This window comes from Nicotiana tomentosiformis, chromosome 12, assembly GCF_000390325.3.
Source record: "Nicotiana tomentosiformis chromosome 12, ASM39032v3, whole genome shotgun sequence".
Taxonomy (NCBI): Eukaryota; Viridiplantae; Streptophyta; class Magnoliopsida; order Solanales; family Solanaceae; genus Nicotiana; species Nicotiana tomentosiformis.
Genome location: NC_090823.1, coordinates 83,792,727 through 83,810,736, shown reverse-complemented (window position 1 = coordinate 83,810,736; position 18,010 = coordinate 83,792,727). Strand labels below are relative to the sequence as shown.

General features: G+C 38.4%; 1 protein-coding gene across 1 annotated transcript; it reads left to right on the top strand.

The window, feature by feature from the left end:
• Positions 1 to 13,464: 13,464 nt before the first annotated feature.
• Positions 13,465 to 17,437, top strand: LOC104084968 (squamosa promoter-binding-like protein 9). Its single transcript, XM_009588930.4, has 3 exons — positions 13,465 to 13,991; positions 16,369 to 16,508; positions 16,637 to 17,437. The coding sequence occupies exons 1-3, from the start codon at positions 13,633 to 13,635 to the stop codon at positions 17,248 to 17,250; spliced, it is 1,113 nt and encodes a 370-aa protein (XP_009587225.1). The 5' UTR covers positions 13,465 to 13,632; the 3' UTR covers positions 17,251 to 17,437.
• The last annotated feature ends 573 nt before the right edge of the window (positions 17,438 to 18,010 follow it).

Genomic DNA, 18,010 nt, shown 5'->3' with positions numbered 1-18,010 from the left:
CGAGAACTCAAAGGGGGGAAAGAATTCTTCAACATAGTCACAAGAAGGTGGTCTACGACCATTAGATCCCTAGAAAGAGGAGCAACTAAGAAGAGAGGGGTATAAAAGAATGAAAGGAATGTCTTCGATCTGGCTCTTGTTCCCTGTAGGTTTCTAGCACGCTAGGCTAGCTAAGAAAGGTATTCTATCTTTCTCTTTTTGTTGTTCGGCTCGATAGAATTGTTTAGAATCCTCTCCTAGCTTCCTCTTTCCATAGATATGCAGACTATAAAACGTCGATCAGAGAGCAGGGTTGTTCTAAGATATAGAAGTAGTTAAGGGCTTGACTAAGTAGTAGATATGGGATTGAGGGGCGCAGGAGTAGGGTTTACGAAAAGAAGGCTCCGGGTTGTACTCTAGAGGTAATGCTATACTCCATTCTTCCTCCCGGCTTCCTTTCTATTCTCACTCTCATCCGACTGATGAATGCAATTGGAGTAGAATCGCTTTCCCTTACTAGGTTTAGGAATCCGTAATTCTTCAAGAAGACGAGATTAACCCGGATAAAAAGAAAGCTTCTTATCGAGAGACAGATTACAGGAGAAAGCCCTATATCAGATGGCTTTCACTGCCCTTAGAGAAGAAGAGAAGAAAAGCCCTAGAGTAAGGGAAGGGAAGCCTCAAAATAAGAGAGACTTTCTATCTTGCCTAGGCTATTCGATAGCGGACATAGTGGATTAGTTAGTAATGCCTAAGGTAACCCATTCAAAAAGTAAGGGCGCCCCATACCTACTCCCTCAGTAAAGAAGAAGACATCTATCTAATACCATTCTTATCTTTCTTATCTTGATCTAACGGCCTGGGAAGACCCATAAAGAAAGAAAGAGAGAACTCAAAGAGAAACTGCAACCTAAGAGCGGATAATAGCAGCGGATATATCGCTTTCTGTTTCCGCTCTATCTGCCAAGGAAAAATCCCGGTAAAGGGAACCCCGATCCCGAGAAGATCGTACTCATGTGCAACTAATTCAATAGGACCGGTTATGAACCCAAGAGCGGATAGGAGTACTTATACTCAAGGACCGGAAGCTCTCACAGCGTCAAGGCAAAGAATAACTCCTATTGGAAGAAGAGCGTTTACGATCAGAGCTAAAAGAGTGGGAGGGAATGAAATAGCAATAGCCGCTACTTCTGTCTACGACTATCTTCTCCTATTGATTAAGCCCTTCAAAGGAATTTATTCTATTTCTTCTTTCTAAAGGCAAGGCTAAGCCATCCGCCCTTCATTGCAGGGTAAAAGGGGAGACGGTTCCCAAGGGGTGGCTAGTTCGAGTAAGAGAGACAGATACAGATAAGGTTCTTTTTTCTGAGAGACCCGCTCTTGACTTTAATCATACCCACTAGTAAGCGCAGTGGATGCTCCTTCATACAGGGCACAGAGAGGCAAGTGATGGGAACTACTCATCATAAGAAAGCAGTCATGCAGATAGAAAGAGTAAAACAATGACTCTGACTAAGTAAAGAGATGAGGGTTCTTTTCTCATCTATTTTCCATACCACAGCTCTAGACTTGTGCCCCTATTCAAACTATGTTTCAATCATACCACCCTTTTGGGTTGTTCGCAATTCATATTAAAGGCCCTTTTCCAAAGGTTGAGTACCTTGGCTCGGGTAGGTGGTGCTGGGTTCCGTGTCCTTGGCAGGCTCGACCATCGGAGATCCGTTCATTACGAACATTTTTTCTCGATGTGGACCAAGCTCCGACTTCCTTTTTAGCATTGGCTCGGAAGAGGTCGGCCTTTGAGCCCGTATTGGAAGGGGATCTTGGTTTTTTTTTATTATAAAAGAAACCCCGGGAGTTACGTCTTATTCCCGAGGAGATGTTTGATCTCCCTAGTCTAGGGACTTCTTGTAAGGGCCCCTTATTTATGGAATGGGTAATGTATTAAAGGATAGCTTAGGTACTGCAGTTGGTTTGGAATTAGACTACCTTAATATCAGACATCAAAGACAACACAGAATCCAAGTCTAAGACTTGAGTGATAATGCTAGAGAACGTATCCTTCTTGGAAAGGCAAACAACCTTTGCCAAGGTTCCGAAGGAAAGATAGATCTGAACTAACACAATCACTATAATCATCCCTCTTGTATGTATATAAGTTTTTCGATGAAAAGAGGGGATTATGATACCCTAGGAGCGTGTCAGAAAGATGGGTACGCGAAGTGAGTAATGGTTAAATTCTCCGCCACAAGCCCTCTGAAACGAGGATGCACACTGCTTTAAATAGAAAGCGCAATGCAACATCCCCGAACGTCGGGCCGTCCTCATTACCGTAAGAGCAAATAGGTAAACTCCAATACATAACTCCTTAGTACGTCAGCGGCTATCAAGATCGCTTTGTTAAGCAGTGACCTTAATAACCGAGAGTCTTCTAAAACTCTCTGCCACAAACTAAAGAATTGAATTACCTTGTGCCGGTATCATTTCGCTTGAGCCGAGAACTCATGTTTACCTTGAGACAGGTATTCTTTCTTATAGATATCACCGAAAAAGCGGAAGACTAAGAAGACTTTATCTCGCCCACGCCCAGGAAAGAAAAGATCAGATCAGCAACGACTTTCGAGTAGAGGATTTTTTTGCTTTTCATTAGTCCCTCGGAGTTGAGTTATAGTTAGCAGATGGGATCTAATTCATTAGAGGAAGGGATGGTGATTAACTGATAGAACCTCTTCTCTTCTTTCAAATCGCATCTTTCAAGTGAGAAGAAAAGGCCCCCCACGGAGCGGTGGGAAAGCAAGGGCGTAGCAGGAAGAAGAAGTATGAAAGCAGCAAATCTTTCCTCCTCTGATGAGGCTTAGTTCAGCTAGCCCTAGACAGATCACATCTCATTAGAAAGGCAGGTATTTTCTTTTTTATTTAGGATCTTTCTTATTTACCTTTAAGGCATCCTATTCCCCGTTTTGACTTTCTTTTGGAATCGTCTTCTTTTAAATAAGATCTTCTCCCTTGTTCTTCCCTCTTCCTATGATGAAGACCTGCTAAGTGATTTCCGAAAGCTCCCACTATGACTAAAAAGCTCCCAATAGGCCACGTAGCAGCTTAAGCTTATATTATAATAAAGTAAGTAGGAAGGAGCGAAAGCTACTCGACCAGACAGGAGAGGCGACCAAAGGGAGCTGGTTCACCTTCTCTCCTCCGTTATAACATAGGTCGTTCCAATCCCGGATGAAAATATTCCTAAATTAAAGTCAAGGAGGAAAGTTTCATCGTGTCCTTCAAAGATCGATCTGATAATTGCGTATATAAGGTTTTACCTAACTCGCCCTAAAGGTAACTTAAAATCCTCAAGCTCTTCTAGATACGTTTTCTCGGGATTTTTGCTTTCATTAGAGTGGTATCAGAGCTCTATTCTGAAGATTACATATAGAATAGTTCCTCTTACAATTAGTCGTAATTATTTATTTAATAGTTAGATTGGAATTTACCTTGATGAAATCCCTTGTGGGCTTACAAAAAGAAAGATATCCTTAAAGAAAGCATTACACATGAAGAAGAGTAGGGTTGCTTCTTTCAAGGCCACTCTACTGAATTCCTGACAGCAAACGAGCGGAATACTTGACCCAGGAAATATCCCGAGAAAGAGGGATCTCCGAGATCCACGGGAGATATGTCTTTTGTAGGTGATGAAAAGGTGTAGTTAATTCACTACAAATAGACTGAACACCGTAGTGGGAGCTACATCTCTCAAAGATCGACTCGAAGGTAGCCATACTTATATTACGATATAAGTGGACTACCCGCGATATCGAAAACCATGAGAGATAAAGCAGAACCGGTCAGCCTTTGCATCACGACGTCGAATCATCTTTCGATGAAACGATGGTATGATGCGAGGAAGCCTCGTCCACGTCAATGATACAGCGGGTGATAACTCTTTGACTCCAGGGATGGCCCCATCTCGGCTGTGGATCTAATCAGCTCCATCTAACCGCCAGCCTCCACAGTGAAGCTTCCGGCTACAGCTTCCACTGCAGGACAGGAGTTGAAGTGAGTGCTTCAGGTGGATAAGCTTCGGCGCTCTTAACCTGGTTTGGATCGTTTGACTATGGCTCCGCGTTCTTTACAATCATAAGCTCGATCACGAGGGTCCAAATCAGGGTCTCCATCTCGCCTTATTTATTAACTAAGTTCGGGAAAATCAAAATTTGCATAAGTTATAGGTATAGCTCAGGAGATGATATTGGATCCGCATCATCTGGAACTAAAGAAGCTTCGGGGTCTTGATTTCCATTCTATTCTGCATATGTAATTAGAACCGGGCAACCCCATGATCGTGATTTGATCATCATTAGGTGGTGAGAAAGCACGCCTTATGACGAAGGGGGAGCATTACGCCCGATCAAGACAGCAGTCTGCCCTCTAATAGAGGGTGCTATGGAAGAAATTAGGCACTGAATTGAGGTTTAGTAGTGCTTATCACTCAGGACGGCCAGACTCCAGTCGTCGGTTTACTAGAAGACTTGCTGAAGAGCTTAGTGTAAGGGAGACCGAGCAAGGGGGATAAGTTCTTCCAACTGCTGAGTTTGCCTATAAAAACGATGTGAATCGGCCTATGTTAAGTAAGGGGGGAAGTAAGCATTCGAAGTGGTGTATGGTAAGAGGACTAACAATAAGGGGGAAGCACAGCGATCAAAGCTTTGGTTTAGGGTCCACTTGGTTTAAACGAAAGAAGAGATCTTTCTAGCGATTCAGTTCCTAGAGGGTTCCAAACCTAGCCTTCCAATATGAGAGCGAGACAAGCAAGCCTGAATCCATCCAATGAAGGAAGTGACGCTTGCTACGATCAATATCCGAACAAGACCTTGACTTTGAATCTAGATGATGGGTGGGACCCTCTCTCCCGCGCGATTTGATCTTTCTCCCATTTGCCGAGTCGAGCTATCACCCCGATTGGAATATATATACACAGCCCCTTTACCCCCTACTTTAGTCAGCTTTCTATCTCTTTCTCCAACCTTCGATGATCCTCCTGCAGGCAAATCATCGAAGTCAAGAAGAAGTGATGGGCCTGATCTTCCGATATCGATATCTGATCCCTAAGCTGAGCTCCAAAGTCTGGATTTCTTCCTAAAGCTAAAGTAAGGGCAAGGCCCCGGTCGGTTCTCCCTTTCTTTACTGGTTATCTGTTCTCTAGTCGTATAATCATACCATTCTGCCATACTATTTTCATAATTCATTCCACGTGGAAAATCATCTAGCTAGGGAACTCTTCATCAGACGATTTCTCATATGATTATTTTCGTGAATTCGACGTAGAAGAAGTTCGCCTTGCCTCCCTTTATTAAGTACTGGGCTAAGGGCGGACCCCTAACCTAAGAGTTCTGGTTATGACCAGCCGAAAACAGGCCCTCTAGATGCCTTATAACCGTCCTTTTAGCCTATTCCCGCTTATGCATACTTCATGGCTGATAGGCCTACAAACGCTTGACGCCCCAGAATAGCCTTGCTTTCGCATTCCCCCTCCTTCCTTAGATCAGGTTAGCACTTATGCTGCTTCACGCAACTATATTCAATCAATTGAGTAGAGAGGGCAATTGAATCAGTCGGCATCCTTCGCTCTTGTGCTAAAGGCTCTCTTACCACAGGTCGCCATTCCATCCTTTTTCGAAAGGGTAGATGCTTTTCTCCTCGATTCATCGAGATTTCAAGTTGACATCTCGAACATAATCCTGTTGTTGGTAATGGCCTTGGCGAATGACTTGCCACGCTTTCTGGGCTTGACTCTTGTGGGATGTGCTCAGCTGCCTCCAACTCTTTCTGTGGGTCAGACAACTTCCTTAGGTCAGCAGACATCATATTGGTCTCTACTGCTCCCGCAAACGTGGATGTCTCGATTCCCATTGGTCGGTCTGCTATCCGGAACAAACCTTTGTCAAGGTAATCTTGAATCAGATTCCTGAAATTTACACAATTATTTGTAGAGTGAGTCCATTTCTCGTGCCATTTACAATAATGTTTTCCTTTTCTTTATTCTTCTTTAGGTATCTTATGTCCAGGCAGACATGTCAAAAGCTGTTGATAACCTGGCGGCTGCTTCAGAGCTTCAGATGCCAACCAGTCGGCCGCGATCTTACCTTCTCTCTTCTCTATGAGTATGCTTACAAAAGCACTGCCAATTCCTTTGAACAAGATTCCAGCAAGCTTGGATCAGTTGTGCTTGAGGGTGATTAGAGGAAATCAAATGAATCACAGCATGCAAACAATATTCAAAATCAGTTTCAAGAATGACCTGCTTGTAACCCAAATCCCATGCCAACATAAGGCCACGGTAGATGGCCCAGAATTCAGCCACATTCTTGGTTGTACAATCCAAATTCTCAAAGAAAGCAGACACCCATCCGCATTCATTTTAACAAAATAGACTGTAAGGGAAAACCATCTAACAAAAATATTCATATATTCTCGCTCATCCACGGGTTTTTCCCAAGCCAAACCCTACACACGGCCCTCAAGCACGGTCTAACATGGAAAATGATTTTTCTTTTAGATGATGACAAACGAACTGAAAACTGCGAATGCTTCTAATTAATTGAATCTTTTTTTAGAATCCAATTTTCTTATATATATAGTAGAGTGATGTCTTTATGACAATTCGTCAAGTAAACCTGCGCCCAAAGTGCTTACGTAGCCGGTCACCGTTTGGCTACGATCCTTGATGACTGATTCATAAACCACTAACGCTTTCAGTCTTGTGTTAAGTGTTCGCATAGCGACTAAGGTCCTAACAACTTGATGTCAGACTGTTCAACATGAGGGATATCTAACTCCTCTAACACAGATAACATAAAGACTAGGATTAGATGCTTAACATAACGACTCGTATGCTTTCACGAAAAATAGAGGAGCGACTCCGGAGAGAGATATCTAACAACTCGACTAAAGCGGATCCCGAGACTTCACCCCTTCCTTTAAACTGTTGGGCACTACATTCTATAAAAAGAAAGTGAAAATGAAAGATAAACAAAAGAGAGAACAAATGCGACAGAAAGCGTCAGAGCTTCGAAAGCCTGAAATTGAGCTTGAAATTGAGTGTCCTTGAATTGAGCCTGTCGTATCCTTCCCAACCCAAGATGACAAGACGGTAACGAATCTACGGCAACTCCGGAATGCATCATGCGGTTTCTTTCAACGCATGGGTTATGGCCTAGGAGAACTTATGCGACTATTGGCGTTGGGGAAGCCATGCGTTAGGTAAACCAACCGTACATTTCAAGCGAAGGAGTGAAAGCTACTCGACTGTAATGGTTGGAGAGGACCTACAACGAGTTGCAGTTGCTTCGCAAGCAATACTCGACGGTATAGCGCATGCGTCTCATCGTCTTGGGAGCACTCGTAGTTGTTTGAGTCGTTGCGTTAGGGCAATACAACTACGAGAACCAGTAGTCCTAACGCTACTGTCAAACCTACTTACGTTGTCCTTATTACCACTCGTCGGGTAGTTGTTCCGTAACACCACTAGTCGTTATAGCACTAGTCCTTTTTGTTCGGCGTTAGGGGGCCCCACGAGTCGTCGCTAGCGTCATCGGTTGTTTTGAACACAGATCGGTCACACTACTGGTTGTTTGGAACGCTAAGGCCGAAAGACAGGCGGTCGGGAACACTAAAGGCGCTTGCTCTGGGCGCTAGGGGCCGTTGCTCACGCAAGCGAAAGGGTGTTTTGGAGCACTAAGAGCGACTAGTGGTTGCTTCGCTCGACAAGACTGAAACCTTCGCTTGCACCACTAGAGTCGTTCCGGCACTTTGAGTTGTTACCAATAGTAGTGTAAACAACATCCCCGAAACTAGCGCATGCGATATCCCTCGGTGTCTTTATGGTAACCAGCATGCGTTAGGGAAAGAGTATAGCAAGCCGAAGGCGATCCCCATAACTACAAGTGCTGGGGATCGTTTGCCATAACGCTCTAACGCACATCGTTATGGCGCTTTGGAACACTGCCGATCGCCACCTCTTGCAAGCAACCGTCGGTCACAAATGGGAATAATCATACGCTATCATAGGCGCTTCTAATTTCTTTGGAGATTCTCAATGCAGCATGCGCTGAAATCCGCCTAGCTACTTACTACTCTACAACACTTAAAATAAAAAATGAAATGGAATTCAAATTGGTCGAGAAAAAGAACCGCGCTAGTCGGAATTTGGGGAAAGATAGAGAGCTCTCTAGGCTCTCCTAATCAAATTGAGAGTTCGCTTTGCCAGTCCATGAATATGTCGCACCCAGCAGTTCGAGGAGTTGGCCTCAAAAAAGTCGGGACTTTTGGGCAGATTCCAGTATCCGACCCATCTCTTTCTGCCGATTCCCCGGGTTGTCGGAATCTCTGGTTCGATCAGGACCATGAGTCCCATTCATTCGTTTATGGGAGCGACTCTCTGTTCCCATTCTCCACCGGGTCATCAAGTGATTAGCCAGCTCAATCCATTTTTCCATCTGATGATCTTCACCCTAGGACTGACTCTGTTCGACCTGCCTTGATTGCCTAGCTAATGCTACCGTCGCAAGCAACCTCTCAAAGAATAGGGAGTGAACGACCCTTCTATCTAGATCGGTGATTCCGTTCGGCCGAGCCAGCTATCGAAAGTCTTGCAAGCAACCTACACTTAAAGAAGCCCCTAAAATCCCTTATTCAACTTCATCCGTTTTTCGGGTAAACACACCAATTTTCTGAATTGCATATACGAAGAAAAAAAGAAAAATTAAAACAAAAAAAGAGTTCCTATATTAAGATTTGGGAATAGTACCGGAAAGCGATAGAGATTATTCTAGCCTTAACTAGATGTCGCGATTTACCGGAATAAAAAATATTGTTTTTAAATAAGAAGCACTTTTAGTAGGTCTGTCCGATCGACACAAATCTAGAGATGACTGTGTTTGAAAATAAAAAACATTGAAAATCATGTTCAACCATATTAGTTTAGTATCTAAAAGGGCATTAATGAACAAAGAGATGACGTGTGCTTTGGAGACATGGACAGACGGACACGGTTTTCAGCATCAATTTCCCAGAAAAAGCACTTTAAAAACTATCAATGTCACGTTTTCAAAATATATTTTATTTAAAAAAATAAAAATAAATCTATACTCACAAGTTCTAAAAACTATCACAAATATCCAATAATACATTAATCAATAATATTTATTATATTATCGCAAACCATAGTAATATAAATAAATTTGGTACAAAATTATCATTTTATAATGAACTACGTAATAGACTATCAGATGACCAAGAAAACGAAACAGCATTGTTACAAAATAATAAATGGTGGGTTCTTTTATAAAATAAAATAAAAATTGAACCAATTTTTAAAATATGTAATAGTAATATTTTGGGCCAAAAATAGCTCTTGAGCTGGTTTTGAATTTTGGGAATTTGACAAAATATGGATAAAATTTATAAACAAATATGTATTTTTCCAAAAAAAAACTAAATATATTTTGACAAAATCTATGACAAAACGGACCGTAATGAAATCAGTACGGATGTTTCACACTTTCACAGTTTCACTCCATAAACACATGCTTTTTCCAGCATTCAGTCTTCTCTTCCATCTTTTGAGGTTTAGGAATTTTGTTTTCTTTTTCTTCTGCGTTGTACGAGTAATTTTTTGCCCTTGAAAACTTATTCCCTTCCTTTTCTTTTCTCTTTTACTGCAGCTAAAAGGAAAAGTACAACAACTTACCAAAACTGAGTTTAACGCCAAGAATAATGTATGATATATTAGCTTGCCTGAAGTAAATTAAACATAGGTTCAGTACATGCAGTAAAAAAACTCAGGCTTTTGAGACTCATTCTAATACTTTAAAACTTTAGGGGGCAATTGGGAAGAAAAGTGTTTGAGTTATACAAACAAGCTAAGTGCCAGCTGCAACAACGTTCACATCAAGTCAGACGGTGTTAGATGGAATAAATGAAAAAAAACAAAAGGGCCCCTACTTAAATTTTTATGGAGATTGTAATTATATACCACCTCCGTTTCAAACGAGACGAAATACTTTTTTTTGATTTGTTCCAAAATATTCTCTCTCTTTAATTTTATTTATTCACTATTAACTTTTCATGTCCCTTAAAAAAATAATAAATAAGTGAATAATCTACCATGATACCCTTATTAATTGATACATATTTTTAATAAATTTGAGAAAATGATTTGAAATGAGTAATTAATATTATGGGTATAACATGAAAAAAAAAATTATCTTCTCTTGATATGCTAAAAGTGACAAGTAAAATTTAAAATCTATTTTTAGAATATTGGAGGTGTAAATGACACATTTCTAAATTTGAAAACAATTCAACTTTAAACTCTTCATTTTATCCTTAATGAGAAGCTTCTGTAACCACAAAAATGTCATGGTCCCACAAAACTTTTACCCCTTAAGCTTTTAAGACTACAAGTTTCAAAAGTTTTTTTTTTTTTTTAAATTCCGTGTCGAGTCAAACTGCCTCATCTAAATTGAAATGGAGGGAGTAAAAGAATTGAGTGTTTGATCAGAACATTAAAGGGTCGTTTGGTAGGATGCACTAGGTAAAATAATGAATGCACTAGCTTTATGAATTAGTAATACTTTGTTTGGTACACTTTTTGAACATATGCATTAGTTATACACCATATTTAGTATTATCCTATGTATAACTAATGCATAAGAAACCATGGTATTAACAATGCAATAGATTTAATGCATGCGTTAACTTAGTTAAAGACAAAATGGTCTTTCAAAATTTAAGCTTGATTAAAATATGTTATTATATTAATGCAATTTTGAAATAATCTAAGAAAGCGAGAAATAAAATTACATCCCTAGTAAATAAATAAATACTTAGCATATTTTTTTTTTTATAAATAAATATTAAGTTCTATACTACAATATAGGTGGACAAATCAAATAATTTTTTAAAACCTTTTTCATATAAAAACATTCTTCAACATATGTTTCTTTTAAAAAGATAAAGTGATGGACTGGTTATGAGGGTAGTTTTGTAAACAAACAATTCTTTTAGAAATTTTGCAATGCTTTAATACATCAAACCAAATAATAGATAAGAAATATGTCGCCGTAACTAATGTCAGCATAACTAATGCAATCATAACTAATACCAGCATTACTAATACACCTTATTCAATATTATTCATATAGACTCTACCAAACGACCCCTAAGGCAATATGCAATAGTATAAATACATGCTCATACATTCATATATCTGGATGAAAAATTATGAATAAAATCTGTTTTCGAACAAGTGCCTTAGTTTTTATCTTGATTAAAAGAACATGATCCATTTATTGTTAAGAGAGAAAAATGTCTTTATTGATCAATACCTTTTCAAAAAATTTATAGTTTTTCTAGTCTAAGAATTAGTCTAATATAATATTTTCTCATGTTGTCTTTGAAATATATTTTTTCTAATCCTCATGTATAAAACAATGAGTGGGAGCCTTAAAAGAAATAGTAAATTTATCTTTATGTAACTTATAAGTTATATATTTTAGCAGTGAAATCCGCTATTGATACTTGCATTATGGTAGATTACTTAAATCACACTCTCTTAAGGCGCGAACTTTTTTTGGACACCTAAAACTAAAACTTATTCAAATTAACTTTATGAAGCCGAATCATCCCAAGTTTTTCATAAAAAAAGAATAATAGCAACAAAGTGTACGAAATTCCTATACTTGTATACTCTTTCTGTTTCAATTTAGATGACACACTTTTTTTATTAGTCCGTTCCATAAAGAATGACACATTTTTACAATTGGGAATAATTCAATTTTAAACTCTTTATTTTACCTATTTTACCTTTAACGAGAAGCTTTTATAATCACACAAATGTTATGGTCCCAACAAAATTTTTATTCCGTAAGCTTTTAATATCACAAGTTTTAAAAGTTTTTTTTTCTTAAACTCCGTGTTGAAACGGAGGGAGTAACATTAGTATAAGTTAATTTATATTCCTTCCGGTCCACAATAAGTGACCATTTTACCTTTTTATTTTGGTCCAAAATAAGTGTCCATTTACATAATCAAGAAGGAGCTAATTTTATTTTTTCAAATTTTTTTCTTATTTACATATTCTCATGTGTCAATGTAACAATTAATTAAAGTTAATTTAGTGAAATATATATATTTTTCTCTAGGAGTTCATATTTTTTTAATGGGTGTGCCAAAAATAAAATGATTACTTATTATGGACGGTGCCAGTAACTTACACGACCAAGGGTTTTGGTCTAGTTCAAATTGAGTGGGCAAACTGATTATCCAACTAGTTTCAAATCATGCGCTATTGTACTCGAGATATTTTGGTCTAACATATAAAATTTAACAGTTTTTCATTTACTTGCCCAAACTATTCTTTCGGAAAGTATAATTTTCAGGTACTTATCAACTCTATAGTAACTGTATTTTTGTATGATTGCATTTGTAGATACTTATATATATATACGAAGGGGGGAAGCTAAAATTAGAAAATTGTGGTTATAAGATGGCAGTTGGGAGATAGTGACCCCAAAAGCAGCAACAGTTGTAAAGCTGCTGGGAACTCTCTAAAAAGTACTCAAAAGGCCCCAAAAACCAAAGGCAAAGAAAGAGCTCTTCTCTTTTCTCACCTCCATTATTTCACAGCAGATGGGGTTCCCAAGCTGGCATCATGGCCCATTGTCAGGTCTCCTCTACCTTTTCACAATCCCCTAAACCAAGATAAAATATCTTCATTTCACCTCTATTTACTCGAAAGAATGCACAAAATTTAACATTACCCTTATCGAGATAATCCCTCCACTCTCAATTTATATCATATAATTTGACACACTACAAAATTAAACACATAAAATTTATGAATTTATATTTATGTAACTTTAGGACATTTGAAACTTTTTGTTCTATACTTGTGTAACTATAAAAACTTTACCTTAAGAATAAAATAAAATATTTAAATTACACTTGTATTATTTTTTTTTTAATAGATTAATAAGAAAATAAACTGAAACGGAGAAGTAAATTTTCTTTTTTACTTGTCACTTTTCGCATATCAAAAGAAAAATAATTCATGTTTTACATTTAGCACTAATTACTCATTTCAAATCCATTAAGATTATACACCAATTAATATGAGTATCATGATAAATTATGTATTTTATTAATAATTTCTTAAGAGGTGTGCAAAGTTAACGGTTGACAAGTAAAAGTGAACGGAAAGGATATTTTTTATCACAATTTATTGGACTCTTTTCTTTATTTGTCCAAAAAAACAAAGAATTTATATCTAAAAATAGTTTAACCTTTTAAACATCTTATTGTATCTTTAAAAAAACATTATAACCACAAAATGTGTATATGTTATTTTAAATCATAAATTCCAAAGTCTGTTTTTTCTTTTTAACTTGGCATCCAGTCAAACAACCTCTGTATTTTATGCAACGGAGGGAATAAAGAAATACTAGTAGGAGTGATAAAACAAGAAAAAGTGCAAAAGAAAAGGTGACCTTTTTCAAAATATCTGTTTCTCTAAGTATATGTATAAAAATGTATACATGACACTGTGACTCTGTTCATGGGAATGCTACCTTTTATAATGATTTGACCCCATAAAGCTGTGGAATGAATGGGCAGTGGAATTCGGTAATGGAACTGGGTTCAGTTTCTTCTTCTGGTAGTAATTCAAGTTCTTCCGACTCTCTCAATGGCTTGAAGTTTGGCAAGAAAATCTACTTTGAAAATGTGGGTGGTGGGTCATCGCCGGTGACCGGAGACGGAAACTTGCCGCCGGCGTCCAAGAGGGGGAGGGGTGGATTGGTACAGGGTGGTCAGCCACCTAGGTGTCAAGTTGAAGGTTGTCAGGTAGATCTGAGTGATGCTAAGGCTTATTATTCGAGGCATAAAGTTTGTGGTATGCACTCTAAGTCTCCTACTGTTATTGTTGCTGGTCTTGAACAGAGGTTTTGTCAACAATGTAGCAGGTCAGCTTAATTTTCCATATTACTCTAATTAAGTTTTAAGTGTTTTTGCACTAGTTATATGGCTGTGTCAATAAGAAACATGCACAACAGGTGTGTGAAGCTCACTTTTTATACAAGAGTTTAACCTATATATACCTGACAGAGGAGAGAAATTTCACACAAAAAGATATCTACAGGTAATATCCATTAAATAAAACAGGTTACCTACTAAAATTAGAAAGTTAAGGTGACTTCTTTACATGTATATAAGTTAAACTCTTTAAACAAATTATGCTGGAGATTTTCTTTTCGTATTGTTGGACTTATGGACTAGTGGTCCTTGTGCGTATAGTTGTTTATATACTGGTTTGGTGGAGAGAGTTGACTCTTGTGGATTTTTTAAATTTGTGTTGATTGTTTGCTGTAAGGATTTTGTTCTTGCTATTGTCTATTAATAATTTTGTCTGAATTGGCTAGTTATTGTTTGGGCTAGTTCTGCTGTTTTTCCTTATCTCCTAAATCCAAGAACAATTTGGCGACCAATTAATTCGATATATGCTTAAATATGACATTGGATTTTGCAATTATGTATTAACAGCTTCTTGCTTATAGTATTGTTCGGAGTCTAGTTTGTAGGCTTTCTTGGCACTTTTCTGCTTCTTTTGGCGTACAAAGGCAGTTCGTTAAGTGATGTGTGCTTGTTTTCATACATGGCTGGATCAATTCACACTCTTTAGTAAGTTAAAGAGGGGCCTTCATTTATATTGAGGTACTACTTTGGTCTATGTTGCGTGGACTCTCCAAAATGATGTCGCACCCGTGTCGGATCCTCCAAAAATGCACTACATTTGGAGGATCCGGCATGCATCTGGTGACATTTCCGGAGAGTCCGAGCAACATAGACTTTGGTGTTTATGTGAAGTGTGGGACATTTAAGATGATATTAGAAGTCTGCCTACAACATTTGCGTAATGACACTACCTTTCGTGGATCCAATTTTCCACCATTTTGCACATTGTTGGAAGCAGCTTTGCTTTTTGATATTAGTTGCTGTTTTATCATGCCTGCTAGCTTAGCGGATTATTTAATTCAGTTATGTTGTTGATGCGTAGGATGGATCAATTGCCAAGATTATGGAATTAAAGTACTGGACATACTTTTGCATTGGATGATGTTTTATTTCTTTTTAAATCTTATGCCCTCATGCTTCAACCTCCTAGAGGAAACATCTTAGACAACCAACTTTGTACATGAAAGTGTTGGTTAGATGTAATAATTTAAAGTAATATAACATAGTACAACTATTTAAACTACGGTATTTGAGAGTATACTCTTAATCTTATTTTTCTTTTTGTTATTGTAAGAGTTGACTATTGATTCTGATCCTCTCGCTGGTTTACCCAACATGTTCTTTGTTTTTAAGTTATGTTATTTCCCCTGGGTGTTCTTTAATGCTTTGCTTCTGTTGAATTCCTCATTCCATTTCTATGGTTGTTAAGATCATTATGTGTAATATACTAGGGAAGTTGTTGAATCCTTATTTTCGTTCCAGTTAAAATCCATTCACATGTTCAAGCTTAAACAAGATATTGACTTAAACACAAGAATGAAGTGCATCGAACAACAAAGTGATTAAAAACCACCGAGAGCAGGATACCAATATATTACCTTTTTGCCATGGCATAAAAAGAGTCCCTCTGTGGTGCCTAACATTATACATTGCTTCTCTCTTCATCCAAACTGAACCTCGCGGAGGTCTTCTTTTTTGGGTTCATCATTTATATGGTAGCTGAATGTTTATTTGCAAATATGGTGAGCAAGATATCGATATGGTGTTTAATTACTGCGGAAGTACTCATTTTCCATTGGCTATTGTCTCAAACCAAACCTTCAGTCCCTACTGCTAGCATCTCTCCTATTATTTACTGGTAGATATTTACTTACAATAAATATTAATCATGAAGTTTCAGAGCTATGCAACTATTTATCTAGAAAGCTTAGTAGTTAATAAATCCCATCAACTCATTATACGAGCCAAACTTTGGTCTTGATGACAAGAAGGAAATCTAATGTGTGAAACTCGGGGAAGTTTTGAGTAAGAATGTGTGCATTGCACAATCATTAGTAGCCACTCGAACACAGATAGAATGCTTCTGATTTATATATGTCAGTCTTGTACAAATATTTGTGTATATAGTTCAATAATACTCAAAGATACCATGAATGTTTTGTGTTGGTTTGTACCTATGACAAAACATTTCGCATGTAATGGTTAGAAAAATGGCTAGCCAAATTGTCTTATATGAGGTCAACAAGCTCATCTTCTCAGATCACTTATGGCCAGTCGATAGCTGCCTTGTTACATAGACTTAATAGCTTCCTGGTACTTTGGTTCCAGGTTCCATCAATTGACAGAATTTGACCAAGGAAAAAGAAGTTGCCGCAGGCGCTTGGCATGCCATAATGAGCGCCGCAGGAAGCCTCCATCTGGATCTCTTTTCTCTACACATTACGGGAGCCTTTCTTCATCAATTTTTGGTTTGATAGAATTCCTTTCCATTCTCTCTTTGTTTGCATTAATACTTGAAAATTTATGCTCCTCTTTTCCTTTTATAAAAAGGAAAGAACATTATGCTGACTCTGGTTATTTTGATTTGAACTGATAGAAAATAATAGCAGCAAATCTGGAAGCTTTCTGTTAGACTTCAGCTCACACCCACATGTCAACGAGAGTTCGTGGCCAAATACTAGAGCATCTGAACAAGGATGGGATCATCAATCTACTGCATCAGGGAAATTTCTTCAGCGTCCTTGGCTGAATAATTCTGAAAACGCTACATCTGAGTTTGTTCTGCAAGGTTCAGCCACCAGGACCAATTATCCCGGTCCTGGTGTTCCTTCAGGGGAATGTTTCTCTGGAGTCTCAGACTCCAGTACCGGTGCTCTCTCTCTTCTGTCAAATCGGTCCTGGGGATCAACGAATCCACCCTCAAGTCTTGGGGCTAACATTGATGGGGTACACACCCCCATTCAACCTTCCGATTCCCATGCTGCACCTACCAATCACTTCTCAAGCCCTTCACTGCAGTTTAAAGGAAATGAAGCTAGCAGCAGTTTGCACGAGATGCCTGATTTGGGTTTGGGTCAAATTTCACAGGCTGCTGACAATCAGTACCGTGGTGAGCTACGGATGGGTCATCAGAGTGGACGACAAAACATGGAATTGGACCACTCTAACGGTTATCATCCTTCTGTTCAGAATGTGCACTGGACGCTTTGAGTGTCCTCTCATTCGTTTATGATCACGGTTGTAAGAGAACATGTTGATGAAGTAGTTTGATGTTTGTGAGGCTGTCTGTTGACGAATGATCACTAATATTATGCAACTTATGTGGATTCTTGTTGGGCTAGTCCCAAGATGACCTATGTTTTGTTCTTGAACTGTTTGATAACTTGCTTTGCTATCATTCGCTTTGGCGTATCTTTTCAACCTGCTTATTCTGTTTTCTTCGTTTTATCACTCTTGGTATATGGTATTCAGGTGAAAAATCAATCTTCCCAGCTCAAAATCACAGGACAGGACAATATTCAACCTGTTAAGCGCATAAACAGTGCCCTTGTAATGATGTTAATGCGCGGGTAGATGAAGTATAAACCTGTAACAACAAAGATGCTTCATTATGATTTCATGTTTCTCTTTTGCTGTTTTTACCTTTCTGCACTCGTTTTAAATTTTCTGTTGGGCTCTAAATACATAAATCTCTAGCTTCTTCATCCAGCGCTCTTCTCGTACGTGCTATAAAGCCTCTATCTCCAAGAAATGCTATTTGGGGTTATAGGGAGATGCACCAATAATTCATCCTTGAAAACTTCATAGTCTATGGAGCCACATTATGATGAAAAGAATTCGTTTAAATTTGTTTGTTGCTAACGTGCATGATTGAAATGCCAATTCGTTCTTGGGACCTATTCTCTGCCGCTTCCCTCCATCCAAAACTCCCTTAATTTAGATTGTATGGTCAACGAAAGTGGTCGGTAAA